Source organism: Rhinolophus hipposideros, assembly GCF_964194185.1.
Source record: "Rhinolophus hipposideros genome assembly, chromosome: 7".
NCBI lineage: Eukaryota > Metazoa > Chordata > Mammalia > Chiroptera > Rhinolophidae > Rhinolophus > Rhinolophus hipposideros.
In genome coordinates this window covers 7542792-7565028 of record NC_138053.1, presented here as the reverse complement: position 1 = coordinate 7565028, position 22237 = coordinate 7542792, and the positions used below count along the sequence as shown (strand labels likewise).

Sequence of the window (22237 nt, the reverse complement as noted above, 5' to 3'; positions counted from 1 at the left end):
ACAATTTCTCGCATTTAAAACAGGGACAACCTAGACTCCACCTTCTTTCTCCGCCCCCTTAGTGGTGCTTGCTGCCTCCAAACTCCCCTCCTCCCCTTTCTCTCCCAAATCCCCCATCAGACTCTGCCCCCCTTCTCCACCAGAACACCCTGGGAAAGGTCACCACGCTGTTCAGGCCGATGGTCAGTTTCCAGCTCTCGTCCTGCTCGATCTACTGGCAGCATTTAACACAATCGGTCACTCCCAATTGAAATTCACTTCTTTGTGTGGCTTCCAGGATGCCGCCCTCTCCTGGTTTCTTCCTACCTCGTGGACTCTTGTTTCCACTCCTCATGGCCCCCATCTCTCTTTCTCAAATGTTGGATGTCCTCAGGCTGCCCCAGACGTCTCATTTGCACTCACTCCTTGGTGAACTTACTCATTCTTAAATCCCGTCTATGTCCTAATGATTACCAAACTGATACATCCAACTTGAACCTCTGCCGAATTCCAAGCTGGTACATCCCCCTGCTTGTTCATAGCCCCATTGGGATGTCTCGTAGGCCTCTCACAATTAACATGTCTGAAAACCAGCGCTTGCCTGCCGCACCCCAAACCTGCCCCTTCCACGGTTCTCTCCATCTTGTTAGTGGCAACTTGGTTCCTCCAGTCACTCTGGCAAATTATCAGGCGCCATCCTTGACTCCTTCCTCACACCCCACATCCATAACATCAGCAAATCCTATGAGCTCTACCTTCAAAATATATCCAAATCCAACCACATCTCGGCACCTCCACTGCCATCAGTCTAGTCTGAGCCACCGTCATCTCCGGCCTGAATTACTCCATTAGTGTCGTAATTGTCCTCCCTGCTTCCACGCTGGACCCTGCAGTCTCTTCTCAGCGCAGTAGCCAGAGGCACAGTCTCTTTAAAAAGTGAGTCAGATGGTGTTGTCCCTTTGCTCCAAACCTCCCAGGGGTTCCTAGCTCGCTTAGAACAGAGGCTGGTCCTTATACTGGTCCATGAGCCCCTCCCACCTCTGACCTCTGGGCTGCAGCCACCCTTAACCTCTAGCTGTTCCTCGCGCCTGCCAGGTGGGCTGTGCCTGGAGCTCTTCCCCCAGGTGTGTGCCAGGCTTGCTTCCTTATCACTTGCAGATGTATCCCTCTGTCACCTGTACTTCCTTCCCTGCTGACCCAGTGTTAGGTTAGAACACCAGCTCAGTCAGCCCCAGCCCCATGGTCAGCCTTATTTTTATTCTGTAGCATTTATCACCATCTCATGTGCTACATGTTTTGAGGCATTGTTTTTTGTTCACAGCTATATTCCTAGAGTAGTGCCCAGAATATGACAGGCCTTCACAACTATATGTTGAATGAATAAGTGAATATATGAGAAGAATTCAGACTGTTCCCTAAGTTTAGGGAAGACCAAAAGAGATTGGAGTGGCCCTTAAGAATCTGTAAAACATAGAAACAGGTGACACAGAGCAAGGCTGGGTATCTTTTGGAAGAAAATAGGTGACTATCCGTACTGGGCCAGTTCTATAGTTAGCTAGACTACATGGGAGGAGAGCTATTTTTCTGAGCCTATATAACGTGGTTTTGTATAAATCACACTTCTATAAACAGAATTCTATTTTAAGTGTACTAGCAGAGATTAAGCGGATGCCAAATTCTTTTATAAAATGAATAATAATTTCCAAAAATGTCCTTAGCGTCAATTCATATCCCTGCCCCCAATTTACATTTACTCATATCAAGGTATGTTGGTCTGAGCTGAGAAAAATCTCTTTATTTTCCATTTTTCCACTGTTTTTATTATTCCTGTTCTCTTTGCCCTCCTTCTTTCCCCTCTTCATAACTGCTTTTCCCTTAGCTGATTTTTTTCTTAGACTCTGACATGGAATGTTCTTCTGTAACATGACCAGAATTAGAGTGTGGTGAGCAGTGGCTCCTTCTCAGACCAGACGAATCCAACCTGGGGCTGGAGCGAAGGAATCTGTTAGGGGTGTGTGAGTGCTACGGGGGTACAGGTAGGTGCTCAGGTGCTATTCATGCTCAGCCTGCTTTGAGCACCACCGACCAAAGAGATACCCGTGTCCCATTTGCCCTTCCCACGTCCAGGCCTGCACTACAGAACTGACGAGGCTGGACACGCAGCCCTTTGGGGCTTTGCAGGTGGCCGGTGTGGATTTGGCCACAGACTGTTACAGGACTGGCTGATTTGTCTGGGAGCTGGAGTTAGCTCAGGGCTCAGGAATATTCCGTCTCAGTACATCACTTACCTGTTGCTATCTTAGACACAAGCAAGGACTTGTGGCGGAGTTTTGTTCAGGTATTCTCCAGTGTCTGTCTATAGTGAACCTGGGTGTCACAGAGCCACCACCCCATCTCTGTTTCCCTTCAAACTGGAATGGGTTCCTCAAGAACACAACTGTGTGTTAAGGGTTTGGTGGAAGGTGTGTGAGCAACTAAAACCAGAATCTGCTTCCTTGAAAACAGTAGAAGGTTGATTTTTCAGAGGTTGTTTGGCCTTAGGTCTGGTCTTTTTCAGATACCTACTCTAGGTTTTCTGAAAAACTTTCTCCTTTTGGTTCTCCCTAGACCAACAGATCATAACATCTGCTAGTAGGGCAGGTTGGATGTTTTATAAGATGGAGAGAAATCTGCCTTTAAGACGACAGATGTGTTGAAGTCAGGGCAGAAGTTTACTAAACAAGTTGGCTTCAGCTAAGAGTTCAGTTATAATCATCTAGATGTAGGATTTAGAACGTGTGCCTGACTGAGAAAGAAAGGCAGGTGCCAGCCACGCTGTATGGCTGATCTCTCTGAGCCCGCTTGTTTATCTGTAAAGTGTGCCCTGACTCTCTCAGAAGGTTTTCCCGGTACCAGTAAGACAGTGCATATGAAAGCCCTTTGAAAAACTGAAGGATTAAACAAAAATGAGAAATGCTATTGTCATTATTATTCAAGCAAACACATTCGAATGAGCCAAACCAGTATACTGGGAATGTTTAATATTACAGAATTATTTGCTAGAGCCAAGTAAGATATCTTCACACAGCCACCACCTCGTGTAAAATGGGATTCTATTTATTCATAAACTGCATTTCCTGCAAATTGGGTCACAGTGGTGTGAAGCTGAAGGTTTGAGGGTAACGCTGACGCTTGGAGAGTTTGGGATTCACAGGATTAGGAGCCACTCTAGATTTCTCCGCTGGGAGAACTCACGGGGAAAGTGATTTCTGCTGCTTTATTTGGTGTCAATTGTGGTGGAGACTAGAGGTAGAGGGCCAGTTATATAGTAATACGAGTGCGAGCTGGGGGTGTTTGCTGCAGAAATAGAATAAAAAGAGATCTGAAGGATGTTGGGAGGGAGGCGCAGCAGGCTGTGGCGCTGTCTGGAGATGGCATGTGCCTCCCGACTCGTTCATTTGACAGACAGAGATACACTCAGGAGGAGAGCTCTGGGAGAGGCACAGAGGCACAGCTGGGGAATGGGTGCTCCCTACACCCAGGGACTAACTGTCAGGCAGGCAGAGAAGAGACAAAACTCCCTGGACACTTAGAAATCTGGGAGGTGGAGAGTGGCAGGGGGCCTGGTGGAGGGAAGGAGAGGAAGTTGCACAACGCTGGCAGTTTGGGGAAAGACAGCTCCGGGTGTCAGCTCTTCAGACCAGCTGTGTATCTGGTAGGCATGGACACTGGGAAAAGGCCTGACTTCCTAGGCAGAGTGACTTGCCCGGAAAGCAGCCTTGCTGAGTTCTCAGGGCAACACCTGTGAACTTGGCATTGCAGTTCCAGTTCCTAGGGAAGTAGAACTGAGGCGTCCTCCGTGACAAGAGAAGCAGAACTGTGAGGAAGAGGGTGCTGTCCGAAGCCTTGGCCCCCTGCTGGTGGGAGAGAAGGGAGAGGGGCCTGCTCCTCCTTTTCCATGAGACCCAGTGTCGAAGTGTCTAACCCTCATGCCCTACATTCCACGGCCTCCTGAGGCCCCCAGAGTTGTCATAGAAATTCTCTTGTGGGAAGAGGCAGCTGGTGTGCGGAGAAAAGAGGTGCCTGCAAGACCCACACGAGAAACCAGGCTGCTCAAATCAGTGGGTGACGTGGGCATGGCCTTTTGGTGGGAACAGAAGAATAGGTGATGTGCTGATCTGGGCCTAAGGATGACCTGGCTGAAGGGGGCTGTTAGGCAGTTGTAGTGATAAATGAGGGCAATGAGACTTTTCCATGGAGATGGCAGGGAGACTGAGCCGAATGGTCTGATTCAGAGCCTGGAGTAAAAGTTGTGGAGAGCTTTGGGGATACAAAGCTGGGGGCGGGGTGGGGTGGGGTGGTGTCTTCTAGGGTAGTGGCGGAGAAAACAAGAGTACGACGGATGTGTGACGGATGTGTGACAGCAAGCGGGTGGAGCTGACCCAGGAAGGCTCAGAGGTTTGAAAGTGTGTGGAGGAGCTGTCCGAGATGGAGGCTGCTCTCAGCTTGCTCACTTTGTCCCCCACAGAATAAGCGGAGCCTTGGGACTGGTAGTGAGGGGGCAGATGGAGAGGGGTCTTCTGTAGAACGGAAGAGCACTTGCCGAGGGATTTACGAGCCTCCTGGATTGTTTTCAGAGAAAGGAGGATAGGTATTCGTCTCTGGCAAAACAGACGGCCTTTGTAGCCCCTCTGCTCCCGATCTGGAAAGATTCCCTGTCTGTCTGTACTCCTCATCTATCTGACCCTGTCTGGGGAAGGAGAACCAGCTGTGGAGCTGCCATTCTAACTGGAGACTCCCATGGGAGGGCCTGGAGGGAAGGAGAGAGATGAGGAGCTGTTCGTGGTCCCGAGAGCCCCCCTCAGAGTCCCAGGCCCTGGGAGGAAGCGGACATCCATTCTGTCCAGATGGTCTCCCACTCCTCTCCTCCCATTCTCTTACCCCTCCCCACGCAGGCTTTTGCCTCCATCACTCACCTGGAGCAGCTCTTTCCCAGGTCTGATGACATCTTTGTGCTGCCTAGTGGCTAATTCTCAGTCCTCACCCCTCTGCCCCCTTTCACAGGATCTGATACAGTTGACAGCTCCCTCTAAACTGAAATACCCCTACCCCCTCCATTCTCTTCCTGCATTGCCAGCTGCTTTTTCTCAATCTCCTTCCCCAGTTCCCCCTCTTCCTCCCAGACTCATGGGATCATAGGGTGGAGGGGGCCTTAAAAACCATCTTGTGTAAGCACTCCTCTGATAGCCGAACACCCCTCGCTCAGGCAAAGTGTCAGTGCCCACCTTCCTTATTCACCTCTCACTAAACCTGGTTTCTTTATTTTTTCTGAAATATAACTTATATACAGTGAAATTCACCATTGTTAGTGTACAGTTCTGAGTGTTGACAGTCACATACAATGAGATAACCTCTGCACAATCAAGATTGAGAATAGGTCCTTCACCCCTCAAAATTCCCTCTTGCCCCTTTGTAGCCACCCCTTCCCCTGCCCCCACCCTATCACCCATTGATCTGTTTCTTACTCCTGTAGTTCTAACTTCTCCAGAATGTCATGTAAGTGGAATCGTGCATGTGGCCTTTTGTGTCTGGCTTCTTTCACTTGACATAATACTTGTAAGATTCATCCATGTTGACAACATGAATCAGCAGTTTGTTCCTTTTTATTGCTAAGGAGCTTTCTGTGGTATGGCTGTGTGGGGACAGAGTCCCAGAGAGCAGTTTCCAGGCTCTCGGCTTCATGTGGAAAGGTGCTGGCTCAGTTATTAGATGGCCATCAGCTGTTACCGGTTAGCCATCAGCTACTGATATAACTGCCGGGGCTGCACTAGTGGATTGGCTTGGTGGGTTGGCAGAGAAGCGGACAGCAGGGACAGCAGGTTGCGGATCGTGTGGCTCCTGCTTCCTGTGTGTCCAACCCAGCTGCCAGCAAGAATATAGTGGTAGGAACCCCCTACACATGGCTCTGTGGGTGTTCCTTTTTGGTCTCACCATGTCCTGTGTTCTGGTGCAGGGAGTGGGAGCTGAGACCCCTCATGACGGGGTACCGCCGTTTGTTGACCTGTCCCCAAGTTGAAGGACATTTGAATTGTTTCCAGTTTGGGGAGATGATGAATACAGAACCTGGCTTCTTTTAACTTCACTCAAGGCTCCGCATTTTAAGCCTGAGGCCTTCCATTTCACAGATGTTGGGAACTGAGATATTTGAAGACCTCTGTGCCCTTTCTCCCCCATTGCTTCTCCCACCACCACTTTCCCTGACTTCTGTTCTCTTATCGGACCTTCTGTGGTTCACCATCCTAGTGGGTTTTCTTTGCACACGCCCACTTTATCCATATTCCTCTTACAATGGGGTGCCCAGTGGAACACATTATTCGGTGCCCAGCAGGGGATAATGGTAGGATGAATCAGTACTTAAATGTGGTTGAAAGCTGTAAAGCCAAGGATGGGCTCTTGTTCTAGATCATGTAATTCTGTTGATGTTTCTCAAAATGAAATTAGCTTCATAAATTTGATTATAGTGACCACATCATACTGTTCACACACTTACTGAGAACTCACTGGGAGTTCGTTCAGTCCTTTTCACCTAGTGCTCTTTGGCCATAGGCGGTCGGATTCTGCGCCCAGGTATGTTCTGTTCTGTTGGTTATCACCCATGGCCATACTCTACCACTGTCATCCAGATGCATTTGCTGTTACTCCCGACATCAACTAGTTCAATCACTGTGCCATCTATATACCCTTCCTGGTAAACACAGGGAGGAGGACACAGGCTGGGGGCGCCAGCACACCTTACCCGCAAGGTGATGTTGTCATCAGCACCTATGAGCACATCTACCTGCATGGATCTCCGTGTAGCCCAGAGGAAGGCAGACTTTTTCTGTAAAGGGCCAGATAGTAAATGTTTCTGTCTTTGTGGCCAGCTGCTGTTTCTTCCTCCTTCTCCTCCATCCCTCCTCCTGCTCCTCCCTTTAAAAATGTAAAAACCAATCTTAGCTCACAGGCCACACACTAACAGGCAACAGGCCAGCTCTGGCTGGCAGTCAGTAGTTGGCGACCCCTGGTAGCCTATCGTTTCTCATCCTTGTCTATGAGATATTATAAGAGACTTTGTTAGATGATTTGATAATGGAAATGCAGACACATCATGTCTACTTGGTTTTCCTGAAACACTGGCCTAGAGTCTGAGAAGGAAACGAGGTCAGTGTCACGTGGCTTCTTTCCGTGGACAGATGTTAGCTTCTGGTGATCGGGGCCGCCTTTTCTGTTGGGAATGTCTTGTGGGTACTGTGTGGAGTTGTACCTTCTTCTCTTCTGGTAAATCATGACTGTCCTCGCTGATGTCTGATCTTTGGGTAGCAGTCCCTCTCCCCACAATCCTGCCATGGTCCCCAAGACTGAGCACCCCCTTCACTTGTTATTTTAATCCCTTGTGTGTTACCCAAGTCAGAGACCTGAGCTCACGCTGCACCAAGGATTCTCTGACAATCTCCTCCCTCATCTTGGGTTTTCTATTTCAATGCTCTTTCTGCACTTTCCAGTTCAAAGATTATTCTGGACAGAAACGACAGAAGGAAAATAGGAGTTTATCATCAACGTTGAACTATTAGCTAACAGCAGCCTTGTTCTTTGGCTTTTCATGTAATAACATTGCTCTTGGGGGTCCTCTCGTTTCTGGGAGTCTTGTCTGCTTTTGGCTTTAGCTTTCTGACACTTCTCATCGTCTGCCACGCATAGACGCGGGCATAAGTAATTTGTCCACCCACACTGGTTTCTTTTTTCATGAAGTACTTCTGAAACTGCATAGTCAGAAAAGGGCGGAAAGAACAGGAAGAAGGAGGATGGTCTTTATCTCCCTATAAACAGTTAACTCTTTGATGACAGGGTCCACTTTCTTTCATCTGTGCGCTCTCCAGCAGCACGTAATGCAGTGTCCTTCACCCAGGTGACTGGTCCAGTTGTCAGGTTGTCCATCACGTCTCATAGGCCCACCTGGAGCTGTGTAGCACACAGTCTTACAGCCTGCATGGCAGCCCTGCTCTGCATATAGTCGGTGTTCAATCAAAATCATTCACAATTCCTCAGTGTTTTCCACCGTTCCTTAAAACTTATTTTACACATAGCATCAAATTCACCATCTTAACCAATTTAAAGTGTATAATTCAGTATAATTCACAGTGTTGTACACCCATTGCAACTATCTAGGTTCAGGATGTTTTCATCACCACAAAAGGAAACCTCAGACCCATTAAGCAGTCCCTCCCCATTCCCTGCTCCTACTAGAACCTGGCAACCAGCAATCTGCTTTCTGTCTCTATGGGTTTGCCTGTTCTGGACATTTGCAATACATGGAATCCTACAATATGTGAATTTTTATAGGCTTATTTCACTTAGCATTATGTTTTTGACATTTATCCGTGTTGTAACACATATCAGTTCCTCATTCCTTTTTGTGTGGGCGTGTGTTTTTATTGTGGTGAAACATACGTACCATAAAATTTACCATTTTAACCACTTCTAAGTGAACAGTTCAGTAGCATTACGTACATTCTCATCGTTTGTGTAACCACCACCACCACCCATCTCCAGCCCTTTTTCATCTTCCCAAACTGAACCTCTGTACCTATTAAATAGTAACGCTCCACTCCCCCCCTCCTAGGCCCAGGCACCCACCATTCTACCTCTATCTCTCTGAATTTGACTATTCTCAGTATCTCATATAAGTAGAATCAAATGGTATCTGTCCTTTCGTGTCTGACTCATTTCACTCAGCATAATGTCCTCGAAGTTCATTCTTCTTTTTAAGGCTGCGTCTCATTTCATTGTATGGGCATACCATGTTTTCTGTGTCCGTTCCTCTGTGGATGGACACTTGGGTTGTTTCCACCAGTGTTTTCCACTTGGAACAGCCTTTATTACTTCAGTTGTTCTAGGTGCTTCACAGTCCTGGCCACCCTTCTCCCAACACAGGTTTTATACGTCGCGGATTGCAGAAGTGATTGGCATGGTACTCCAGATGCCTTTCCACATTATCAGACTGAAGAATAGTCCCTTTCTTTTTGCTCAACCCTTTGAAATATGTGTGACCCAGACAGTTTAGTTACTCACCACCTACCCAGAGCCAGAGGATGTCTGGGGGCTTTAGAGTGGGGGGCAAGGGGGAGATGTGATCATAATTTCAGTAGTCCCCAGCTTAGGAAGCAGATAAGGCACACCTAAAGACTAAAAAGAAAAAAAATACTGTCTTAGTCTGTTCAGGCTGTCATAATAAAATACCATAAACTAGATGGCTTAGAGAACAGGCATTTATTTCTCACAGTTCTGGAGGCTGGACGTCCAAAGTCAAGGTGCTGACTGATTCAGATCCCCAGTGAGGGCATTATTCATGACTTTTAGACAGCCACCTTCTTGTGTCCTCACATGATAGAGAAAAAGAGAAAGTGAGCACTTTCTGGTGTCTCTTTTTATAAGGGCACTAATTCCATCAGGAGTGCCCCATCCTCATGGCCTCAGCTAAACCTAAATCTAAGTACCTCCAAAGGCCCCACCTCCAAATACCATCACACTGGGGGAGGGCTTCAACCTATGAATCTGGGAGTCATACAATTTAATCCATAGCAAATACCATTTATAAAAACATGCAGACGAGTCAAAGTATTTAACTATTTGGAGCCTGCTAAGTACAAAAGAAGTGTAAGAAATAATAGCCTGATCTCATTAGTTAGGGTTGCTTACACTTAAATATCAATAAGATTTTCAGTTGGCAAGAGAAAGAAATGTGTCTGGGGAAGGAAAAGGTGGGGCATCCGAGACAGGAGAGTGGAGCAGACAAGCTGTTGGGTGCTGGTGAGGAAGGCCGAGGAGAGGACTGAGCAGGGCAGGCCTTTCATCCATCAGCTGTGTAGGGCAGGCAAAGTGTACGCGCTGGGGGGCAGCAGGGAGCACGGTCCCTGCCCTCACAGAGCTCACTGTCTAGTGGGAGACCCACAACAAGCAAGTGAACGCACAAAGGAATTTCAGGATGTTAGAAGGGCTTGTACAATACATAACAAGGGTGCTTGTGAGTCGTCATGAGGAGACAGTGCCGGGCAAGGGGTAGAGAGACGCTGTAGTCTAGCACGTGCGTAGAAGGTGGTGTGTCAGCAGCCTCTAGAAGGACGAAAATCCAGCTTGCAAAAGAATGGGAGGAAGACCATTCCAGCCAAAAGGAGTATCAGAGACAAAAAGAATAAATATTTGAGGAACAGAGAGGCAGCCGTCATGGCTGGGGCATGACGAATAGGGGGGAGAATGGGAGTTGATGCCGTGCACGGCCTCGTGGGAGTGCAGGTTTCATTCCACGTGTGGCGGGGGGCTCTGAGCAGGGCGGTGTGAATCATGCATGGTTTGCAAAGATCACTGGCTGCTGGGTGGAAGACAGCTGGGGGAGGGCCAGTCCACCTGAGAGGCCGTTTCAGTGGTCCAGTGGGGACATAATAGTGTTTGGGGCTTGAGTGGAGGCAGAGGAGATGGAGAGAGGCAGAAGGGTCTGGGGGTGGAAAGGACGGCATTGCTGATGGGTCGTTTGGGAGCCCTGAGGCAAAGGCAGCAGTCAAGGATGACTTCTAGGGAGAGTGGGAGAAGAATAGTTGGGTAGGTGGGCGTGCTGGCAGAATTTAAGCGTCCAAAGCTATGGGCCTGGTTGAGCTGACTAAGGAGTGAAAATAAATAGATAGAGATCTGGGGGCCAGTATCATGGGGTGGCAGCGAGGCAGACAGGTGGCAGCTGACTCGTGAGTAGGACTGCGGGCGTTGCTGAAGGCAGCCTGGAGTGGGGAGAGGGAGAGGGATCTGGGTTTGAATCCTGGCTCCACCTGCTGCTGCCTGTGCTGCTTTGGGCAACTTGACTCAGAGAATAGGGGGTCAGATCCCTGCCCTCCAGGGCCAAAGGGAGGACCAGAAGCAAATTCTCAAGTGCAGGGGTTAGGAGGAGGAGGCAGAGGCCCTGCTGCTGCTGTGACCACTAACCTCCTTGACAACAATGACTGCTCTGTTATTTCCGACCAAGAGAAGGAGTAAAAAGACTTGCCAGACACCCGCTTCCAAGTATCACAGCCAGGCCAGAGCCGTCTCACTCAGTGCTGAAGCCACCCAGGTCTGTGCCTCGCTTGTCCCTTCCCCCGAGGCTCACGTGATCTCAACTTGGTTCTGAGCTCTGTCGTCCTTGCTCAGGTTTGGGGTCCCATCTGTGAACTTCAGCTGTCCTCATCTTTGTTGTGATGCGCTGCAGAAGCCTTTTGCGTTCATCTCTCCCCAAATCTCACCCCCATCACCATCCTTGTACCCCCCCTCCCCCTTGACGGAGCTGACAGCCAGAGGATCCCTTTCTGCCCTGTGTCTCAAGATTAGGCCCTTGGGAAGAAGGTCCTTTCAGCCTTGTGTTGACTGAGCTTGGCTCATGGACTCTGGAAGCCCTTGTAGGAATGCAGGCTGGGGTGGGAGAAGGAAGAGAGCATAGAGCAAATCGCAGGTATTAACAGGACCACTCCCTGACCTGTTTACCTAAGCTTCCCAACCTGAGGAGGAAAGGGACCCCGTAAGGCCTCAACGGTTCTCAGCCCTCAGCCACCACGGTAGGCAGTCATCACTGGGACATTGGTGGCAGCCACCTGGGCCTTTGCTGAGCAAAGCCCCCTTCCCCCGTGTTATTTACATTTGTTTCTCTGTCTCCCTTCTACCTCACTTTCTCTTTTCCCCTCTGCCCTGCCTGGTCTCAGATTGTCCTTTGCTTGGTCTGGGTGGTGTGCCTTCCCATTCCTTGCTTCAGGACCTGCCACCCCCACCCCTGCACATTGTGTGTGCCTTCCCTGCACAGAACCTTTGCCCATGGGGCCTTTGCGAGCCAGCCCGACCTTGGCAGCCCAAGTCCTGGGCCCCTGCCAGGAGCTGTGTGCGTGACCGGACAGTGCCCAGCTGGCCCACAGGCCGGGCCCGGGTCCTTCTCCCTGAATAACCAAGGCCCAAGGGTTTTCCATTGACTATAGCCTGGCTGAAGGAGCAGAGCATGGAGATGTGGGGGGGTAAGGGGGCTGGGAGAAAGCCACCCTTCCTGTGGTTCCTGCTGATAATTGGCTCTCCGGAACCAGCTTGGGACACAAGGGCCAGCTGGGTCAGGAAGTGGCGGACAATGCTGCTCTTTCAGGGGGGACACTGCATGGTCTTAGATCCCGTGTGACTCCAGGGAAATCTGGAGAACTGCCTGTTCTCTAACCTAGACCGGAGGTGAGAAATTAAGCCCCGAATTTCCCACCCTCTGCCCGGGAGGGCCCCCAGGCATTGCCCAGTTCAGAACCCAATTACTTCCTCCAGAGAGAGTCTGGGGCGGGGAGGGAAAGGAAGCAGATTTTCTCAAGAGATCATGAATCAGGTACCTGCTACTCTATAGAAGGGGTAGCACTGGGAAGCTGTCCGTCGTGATGATTTATTAAGACTGTGCCTTAGCAGCTGTGGGCAGTGACGGAAGAAGGCAACGTCCTTGCCCTCAGGATTTTAATCTGTGTGGGGAGGTAGGACAATATAATATACTAAGTGTCAAACTCATGAAGAGAAATAGGAATTCCTAAAGAAAGAAGGAACGAAGAGACATTATTGGCCAGAATAGCCTGGCAAGTCCAAAGGAAGGTAATGTTTGGTCCACGCTGGGACGACGGGGCGGGATTTGGAATATAGAAGAGAGTAGAGGAGTGAGTGACATGGGGTGGAATCCCAGGCACCAAAAGTATTACATAAGTATAGGAAACTCATTGTCGTAGCTGCGAACTCCTGCCTTAGAAATGTCCCGTGTCTGACGTTCCGAGGCCCTGGAGGGCCCACAGCTTGCCTTTACGAGCCCAGAATGCTGAAGCTCAGCCCTGCCTCTAAGCCCAGAAAGCCTCACCACAGAAACTGGGCAACGGGCCTACAGCGCGGGGCTGGACCCTGCCTCTCGGGAACTCTGCTTGGGGAAGTGTTAGTTGGAGAACTTTGGGTGTTGGCTGTAGTAAGCGGGTGCTCCTGTGAGCCTGCCAGAGCTACAACAGAAAGTTCTGGGACAGTCCTGACAGGGCAGGCAGGACTTGAGGATGCCTTGTAGCTATTGCTTTGGCAAGTAACTTGATTCCATAGCCCAGTGCTAGGCTGGGCCCTTTGTCAGTGAACTGGACTCGTGCTGGGGTACGGTAACTCTGAATGTCTACACAGAAGTTGTTCCACACTTTCCTTCTTCAGGGCACTGAGGAGGTAACTCCTCAAACTCCAGTGGATGAAGGAGCATTTGTATCAGGACCCTCTCCTGCTCAAGAGCCTTTTGTGGTTCCCTAATATCCATCTGGTCACAATTTCCTGCCCTGATATCCAAAGTCCTCCATCAGTCTAAAAGTGGGAATTAATCCAGCCTGAACCGATCAGTCTTTTTCACAATAAACCCAAGGTTGCCTCATTTCTTCTGCCTGTATGTTTCTAATAATGGGGAAGTCTCTCATAAGACAACTTTAAGTTTATTCAGAAATGGCCTGCCTATAGTTGTACCCATTGGCCTAAGTTTGCCCCTCTGGAGTTATTCCTCTTTCCACATGACCCCCTTCAGAATATTGATGTTCCTCTAAGTTTTCTCCAGGTCCCAGGTCCATCCCAATCCAGGTGGCTCTGTTTTTAGAAGTGGTCTAGTTTGTCAGTTTCCCTGTATGAAGCCTAAAACTGAAGAGTGTTTTTATGTGTGAATTGATCTGCATAGAGAATTGGAACCACCCCCTCCCTCATTCTGAACACTATATTCCTTTTAATACATCAGATCTCAGACTTGCATTTTGATAAGCAATATCAAGATGTTGCTTATATTAACATGAAGTTAGCAGCCAAACAAAATACCTAAATTGTCACAAGTACTACTTTGAGGCATATGCCCCCTCTGTCAGTGAGCCTAGATATAGACAGATATACTATACTGCTCACCCCTTTGTACTGACTGGGCTGCGCATCGTGAAGTTTAACCCCTTTTTCCAGTCTGTGGGAATCATTTGCATTCTGATGCTGTGTTTCTGTGGTGTGGAGGGGACCGTGATCCAGTGCCTGAGCCAGGCGACCACACTGCGGGGCTGAGTCCCAGCTCCACGCTGGCGGGTGGCGTGGCTTGGACAATTTGCTTAGCCTTTCTAAGCCTTGGTTTTCTCATCTGTAAAATGAAGATGATTCGTGCTAATGCTCACCTATTCTTGTTATAAGACATTAATGAGATAATTAATACAAAATGCTTGCTAGACAGGGCCTAGTTGGTAGGAAGCACTCATTAGCTGCCGTTATCTTGGTGAATCTAACCACTGCTACTACTAGGTCGCTTCCTCAGTCTTTTAAAAATGGCCATTTCTTATCCCAAATCCTCCTGGCCTCATTGTCCTTTGTTTACAGTGTCCCCCTAGCCTGAGACGCCCTACCTCTCTGTTCTCCTACCTGTCCAGGTGCCAAACCTCTGCGGCATCTTGGATGCTTCCCTCTGCTGTGTCCCCTGTAACGGGGAGCGCCTACTGACTGCTGTTGAATTCACTTTAGAGCCTACCTAATGTCGGGTTCCTACCATTTTCACTCCCATCATTTTGGTTGAGGCCTTTATTTTTTCACTTTCTGCTAGTAATAGCTTCCTCCTTCAGCTCCCTGTCTCCAGGCTCCATCCTCCTCTGCTCCAGCTTTCACACTGTTGCTGGCCAGTCTTCCCCCAGCTGCTTCTGTCTTTTCCTGCCCACTCGCGAGCCTACTAGATGTCCATACCCAGCGCCACCACCCTTTCTGGCTTCATCCTCCTTCCTCCCTTGTATACATGCTGCCCTGCCTGCTCCAGACCTTTCCACTCTGCTGCCTTTCCTCATTGTGCTTCCTCTCCCTGGATGGCCTGTCATCCACGTCCCTGACCTCGACCTGGCCCCTGCAAGCCCCTCCATTCAGGGCTGGGCTTGCAGATCCAGCTGACCTGGGCTGGAAGTGAATAGGATGACCTTGGGTAAGTGGCTTACCCTTTCTGCGTAACAGTCGTAAGTGGCCCTGAGTTTGCGTGCACTGCAAATAAGAGAAGTAGGTAAATTGCAGGGACAGCACCTGGGACAAATTATCCCTCTCTTCCTCTGAGAAGGCTTCCCTGAGCAGCATCACCATTTCAAGGGATTTCTTGCTCCTGAAACGTTTAGAGCACAGAACATTTTCAATTTTCACACACACACACACACACACACACACACACACACACACACACACAGAGTCTATAAACTCACAGCATATTATTTTATGTTGCTTAAAGGAATTTTAAGGATTTCTTTGAGTGTGTGTGTGAGCTTGGGCACTTGGTTTCTCAGTATAAACAAATATTTGTGGAATAAATTGAATCCCACCCTCACAGGTCCTTCCTTGAGGCCCTTTCTAGCATTTCTGGTCAACAGGCTATACAACTGTCTCTACAAACCCCTCTAGAACTTGACCACACCTTACTGGATTTGGGTCTCTTGTTGTCATTTTACATGTGTATGTCCCTTATAATTCCTTACGGAATGCAGGCCACCTTTTAATTTTTTTGGGGGGGGGAAGGGGAACAGGACTTTATTGGGGAACGGTGTGTACTTCCAGGACTTTTTTCCAAGTCAAGTTGTTGTCCTTTGAATCTTAGTTGTGGAGGGTGCCATTCAGCTTCAAGTTGTTGTCCTTTCAGTCTTAGTTGTGGAGGGCGCAGCTCAGCTCCAGGTCCAGTTGCTGTTGCTAGTTGCAGGGGGCGCAGCCCACCATCCCTTGCGAGAGTCGAACCTTCAACCTTGTGGTTGAGAGAATGCACCCCAACCAACTGAGCCATCCGGGAGCTCAGCGGCAGCTCAGCTCAAGGTGCCGTGTTCAATCTTAGTTGCAGGGGGCAGAGCCCTCCATCGCTTGTGGGATTTGAGGAATCGAACTGGCAACCTTGTGATTGAGAGCCGCGCTCCAACCAACTGAGCCATCTGCGAGGCAGCTCAGCTCAAGGTGCTGTGTTCAATCTTAGTTGCAGGGAGCGGAGCCCACCATCCCTTGCGGGACTCAAGGAGTTGAACAGGCAACCTTGTGGTTGAGAGCCCACTGGCCCATGTGGGAATCGAACTGGCAGCCTTCAGAGTTAGGATCATGGATCTCCAACTGACTGAGCCACTGGGCCGGCCCCCAGGCCACCTTTTAAAGTCTCAGCAAGTGTAGTGACTTTGCCCAGAGCTCTGTCTGAAACCAGGATCCCATCATTGTCCTGGAGTCAGGGGAGAAGTGTAGTTTAAACTGCTGTAACAGGTGAGGAAATCTGAAGGAAAGAGAATGGCTCGGAACAGGCTAGAAGCAAAAGCCGAGCAACAAGTTCCAAGGAAGGATTTGTTAGGAGGAAGCTGGAAGCACTCGGCCTCCGTGGGACACAAGTACTCTTCACCAGGAGATGTTGGGGAATAAATGTTTTACTTCTCAATGTGCAGCATCTCTCATATGAGAATCTACCTTGACTGGTCTCACTGTTGCCCTTTAGCCAATGGCTGTGCTCAGCAGAGCCCCATATCCTGTGCCATAGGGAAGAGGGAAGGAGGCACTTGTCCTCAGGAGGACCCAGTCTGATAGGGACAGGACCCTGCATTAGTTTCTTGGGGCTGCCGTAACAAATTACCACAAAGTGGGTGGTTTAAAACAACAGAAATTTATTCTCTCTCTGGAGGCTAGAATTCAAAATCGAGGTGTCAACACAATCATGCTCCCTCTGAAGGATCTAGGAAAGAATCCTTCCATGCCTCTTCTAGCTACTTCTAGCTACAGTTACCCTTGGTGTTCCTTGGCTTATAAACACATCACTCTGATCTCTGGCTCCATCTTTACATGGACTTCTCCCTGTGTTCCTCTGTGTCCCTGTGTCTTCACATGTCCTTCTTATAAGAACACCAGTCATATTGGATTAGGACACCACCCTACTGCAGTATGACTTCATCTTAACTAATTATATCTGCAAAGACCCTATTTCCAAATGAGGTCACATTCATAGGTAATGGGGGATTTGGATTTGAACATGTAGTTTTTGGGGAGACACAATTCAATCCACAACAGAGCTTATGCTGTTAAAGAGTTGAGTCTGGTAGGGAGAAAAAAAAAATGTGGAAAAGTAGATTTAACACATCCAAATGTTACATAAACCAGATGTAAAAGAACGTAACTCAGTAAAACCTAGAAATAACCTATTTTATACTATATATACACATATATATGTGTACATGTACATATACATTATGTATGTATATATATTTTTTCCAGATAAAGACTCAAATGTAAAAAGCAAACAATAAAACTCTTAGAAGAAAATGTAAGAGTCCACCAGGGGCAGGAGAAACCTTAAGTAAATAGAAACTGTAAAAGATAAGATGGACGTATTTAACTAGATAAGGCAATCAACAATCCTAAGAATATATACAAAAATACTCAAAACTCACCAGCAGTCCAGGAAATACAAATTAAAGTAATGATGAAATATCACTATACCCATGAGACCCAACAAAATCATAAGAAGCGGTAACCCCTGTTGGTGAGAATGCACTTGTACATTATTAGTGTAAAGGGGAATTGTTAGAGCCTTTTTGGAAAGCAAGACAGCAACCTTATTTGCATCCTGATTATATGTAACAACTTCAAGAAAGCTTTTTTGTTTTGATACAATAGGTAAATATGAGCACTAACACTTGATGATATTAAGGAATTGTCTTTAAAATTTTAGGTGTGATCATACCGTTTTCCCCCAAAAATAAGACTTAGCCAGACAATCAGCTCTAATGCGCCTTTTGGAGCAAAAATTAATAAAAGACCCGGTCTTATTTTACTAGAAGACTGGGTCTCATATAATATTTTCGGGGAAACATGGTAGTATTATGGTTAATTTTTCGAGTCCTTTGTTTTAGTTTCTTAGAGATTCATACTGAATATTTACTGATAAAATGATGCAATGCCTGGGATTTACTTCAGATAATCCAGGAAGCAAGGGGGTCAATAGCTAATGGTATAAGGCAAGGGTCAACACACTACAGACTCAGCCAAATCCAGACCACCACCTGGTTTTGTAAATAAAGTTTTATTGGATTGCAGCCACACTCATTCAGTTACATATTTGTTTAGTATCACTGAAGCTACGTTTGCACTAAGCAGAACTGAATCGTTGCAATGGAGACCGTATGCTCTGCAAGATATTTATATACTAACTGGCTCTTTACAGAACATCTTAGCCCTTTCTTGTCCATAAAGAAGCATGTTTGGCTACAAGTTTGTAATGGTTGATTCTGGGGACTGACAATGTGAGGGCCTATTAGACTGGTCTTCATACATACCTGATCGGTTTGGACTTTCCATAGTGAAAAGTTAAAAACAAAAAAAACTTTGACCTAATAATCTCTCCCCTAGGAATCTATCCCTTAGAAATAAAAGCATCAATTAAAAAGGATATATGATATTGAATGTCAACTATAATTTATATATGTGTGTGTGTACACACACACATACACACACACACACACACACACACACACACACATATATATGTTTATAGTCACGGGATGTAAAATACAGCAAAGGGAATATAGTCAACGGAATTGTAACAGCCATATACGATGTCGGAAGGGTAGTAGACTGGGGGGTTATCACTTTGTGAGGGGTGTAAATGTCTAATCGTTAGTTGTTTTGTACACCTGAAACTCATATAATAAAAAAATAAAAATTAAAATAAAAAGGATCTATGTATAAAAATGTTTAGTAAAATAGATTACAGTGGTTAAAAAACAACAACAATGAAATAAATCATCTCCCCACATGGGAAAGACTGTGTAAATCATTCCCACCCACACCATGGAATATGATGTTCTCTTTTTAAAGAATGAACTAGAGGTTTACCAAGTCACTTGGTGAATTTTTCAGGAGATATTTTCAAGTGAGAGAAGCAAAATGTGGAAAAGTGTGTACGTGACAGTCCTGGTTTTATAGAACAGTGACAAAATTAACCCTTCGGTAGGTAGGGGTGTGTGTGTGTGTGTGTGTGTGTGTGTAGGATGCCTAACGGTGCTAACATGGCTTGTAGTAGAATGACATCTGTAGAAGGCAAGCAAAGCAAAACAGAAAAAGGAAAAACCTGTACTTAAAACAGCCTACATATGATCCTGTGTATGTGTTTAAGTTATATTCACATGTATATGTGCTTTGCTAAATTAAAGAGTTATGATTTTTAAAACGACTTGAAAGGAGTGAATATTTTTAATGCCTTTTGAAGTAAGTAAGGAAATAAAAGGGAATTTGAGTAGGAGTTACCAAGTGCCCAAGAGTAGGAAAACAAGATGAGAGCAAGCTGGGCCAGCTAGGTGGAATCTCCATGGAAGGTTCTAGCGGTGAGAGAGGAGTGGCTGGATGGTCTTTGGGCTACAGTTGCTCCCTAATCTCAGCGCCTCTTCCTCCTGCTCCCAGAGAAATAATGTTTCCCTGGGGGATGAAAAAGCCTCCCTTTGTGCAGGCTTTAATTGCCATGTTGTTGTGCCAAGTGAATGAGTGGCAGGCGGGCACAGCAGCTGGGCACAGCCAATGCCAGGCAGCAAAGCCCGCTGCCTTAGGACAGCCTGGGCCAGCTGGCCTGGGAGCGCTGCCCACCTCTGCCCCCCGCGGGGAGCCGTGCCCTGGGTCAGGGGGGGCTGCAGGGTCTGCGGAGAGGGAGAGAAGGGTCATTAGAGGGAGAGAAAAGGGTGGGGCATCTGGGAGGGTCTCTGTCACTCTTAGAAGCTTATTCATCTCATCCTCCTTTTCCCTCCCCCTCCCTCTTGTTTTTCAGACTGTCAGCATCAATAAGGCCATTAATACGCAGGAAGTGGCTGTAAAGGAAAAACATGCTAGAAATATCCTTTTGGATGTTGCCTGGAAGACCGACCCTGAAGGGGGTCAAACTGTGGGGAGTGAGGTCAGGGTGAGGCGTTAGGAAGGGGAACCCCCACGCAGGCCAGTCTCCTGCAGTGTTTGCGCAGCGTCCTTGGCAGCAGCTGGCCTCGGAGACCATGGCCTGTCCGGGTGGAAGGCACCTTTGCAGCTTACCAAAGATCCCACTCCCCTCCCAGGACTTCAGCTTTCCAGAACTGCCAAGTCCTTTGAAGTTACTTTCCTTTGAGATGCTTCCTTGGGGCGGGGCGGGTTGCAGGAGGGATTTTCACCTGGGTCATCAAAGCACTCCATAGGGCCATACTGACCCACCCCCTTGGGGACACGATCATCTCTCCTCTGAGCATGGAAGCAGAACAAAGGTCTTGGCTGCAGAAGCTGGCCTAAGCCAATGCAGTTATTCACCCTAAGCCAGAAGGGGAGAAGACAGAGACCTCAAGTTCTTTTAGGGAACCAGTGACTTGAAAGTTTTTACCATGCCAAGTTGGCAGAGGCCCTGGGCGACCACCATCATGGGTCTGCGGCTTTGGGGAGAAGTGCAGGCAGCACTCTGACTGGTGGATCCCTGGGGATCTGCCCCTGAGGTATAGAGTCCAAGAGCTGGTGGGCTTAGTCCCCAAAGGCCAAAGGAGGGGCTGCCAGTGGGGCTGAGCCTTTATCTGTGTGTGTGCCAGAGGTGGAGCAGGTGGAGGCTGGGCTGCTGTCTAGGATGGGCAGTTCCCTTCCTGGGCTCATGGTGGCTGTACCACAGCCGTTCAGGCCACAGCAGCTAGCCTTGAAGCCATCCCACCTCAGTTCCTAGAGGAGACCCTCCAGGTTACGTGCCCAGAACTAGCAGGCCCTCAGGAAACGTTGCTAACAGCATGTACTGCTCTTCACTGGAGTGAAAGCAGCTTGCCTTTAGCCGAAAGATGCTTTGGCTGGAAGTAGGGATTTCCTGTGGGGTAGGGGCTGTAGGACCTCTCCCGGGTACCCCAGAAGCCTTCCCAACAGTGAGCCTAGCTAGGGCTTGTCCTTTTATTTCCACAAAGGCACAGTCCCCTTGCTTCACTGAGCCAAGAAAAACAAACCAAGAAAAGCCTTCATTATAAATGGCCCAATTGATTTAATCAGAGTGAATTACCCAGTGCTGACCCCTACCTGCTAAGGATTTGTGAGCCATCTGATTCGAGATACAAAGTAAGAGAGCCACAGTTATCGAAGGCCAGTGTGCGTGTGCTTCTCTGGATGGGGGATTGGCACAGAGAGGACCAGGCTGACAGTGTCAGGGCCATGTCACACCCCTCCTGGGAGGCTACCTGGGGCGAAGAACGGATGCTGGAGGAAGGTCCAGAATCCCATCTCCGGAGCTCTCTGGCTTGCTCTGGACCTGGAGTAGGCCCCATGGGGCTCCTTGGCTCCCTGTCTGTCACATGAGAGAGTTGGCTGAAGATTGCAAAGTTCTTACGTTCCGGCTCTAACATTCTGTACATCTCTGTGATAAACAATTTCTAAGCGGTAGATAAATGTTGAAAAGATCAACTCTTCACAGTAGGGTTTTCAAGGCCAGTTAATGATATCACGAAATATTATCGATTCTTTTAAGAACATCAGGCACCCTGTTGCTTCTGACTTCAGAAATGCCGTTCAGGCAGCCGTTATCCCAGATACCTAACTGGTGAACAGGTTTCTCCCCCTGCGACCACCGTGGTTCCACTTCTGGAGGGCCATCTTATCTTTTCTTCATCTGCCTGAGTGCCTTTTACAGTGCCTGACACATAATGCATGCCTTAAAATCCTTATCAAATCAAAGGAGGACAGAAAGGTCTCCTTGCCCCTTTCAAAGTCAGGGAGCCCGGCTAGTTCCACATCTATTCTAGCTTCTGTTTTACCAAATTGCTGTCAGGTAAAGTAACCCAGTCAGCATGAGAAGTCAGTACATGGCAGGGACGGGCACTGCCCATCTCTCCTGTTGGCTTCCTTGTAGTCTGAGGGGCTGTATTTTAGGTGAAAAGGTAAGTTATTTCAGAAATCACTCCAAGACCAAATGCTGATTTCAGCTTCCAGACCCAAAACTCTGTGTTCAAGCCTGTTCCTCTCAAAATACAAATTTCAGTTTAGGAAAGGAACTTTGTGATACCTTGCAGCTCAGAAGCAAAACAACACATGTTCTGGGTCAGTCATATAGTTTGTGACCCAAGAAAGTCTTTCTGTCCTAAATGGCACCTTGCTTCTGACCTGAGCCTTGATAAAGAACCTAAGGTTCCAAGGAAAGAGCTGTGCTTGGGGTTGATGGTGCCCAGTTCCCGGGTGTGTGAGGCCTGTTTAAGAAAACGATTACACAAGAAATGTGGGCATC

At 48.0% G+C, this 22237-nt stretch overlaps 1 protein-coding gene across 3 annotated transcripts in view; it reads left to right on the top strand.

The window, feature by feature from the left end:
- Nucleotides 1–22237, top strand: part of HIP1 (huntingtin interacting protein 1) — a 143428-nt gene that overhangs the window by 76074 nt on the left and 45117 nt on the right. For all 3 annotated transcript variants that reach the window (XM_081054098.1, XM_081054099.1, XM_081054100.1), the window contains exon 2: nt 19799–19862. In XM_081054098.1, coding sequence (XP_080910224.1) covers nt 19799–19862 — 64 coding nt within the window. The remainder of the gene's footprint in view (nt 1–19798; nt 19863–22237) is intronic.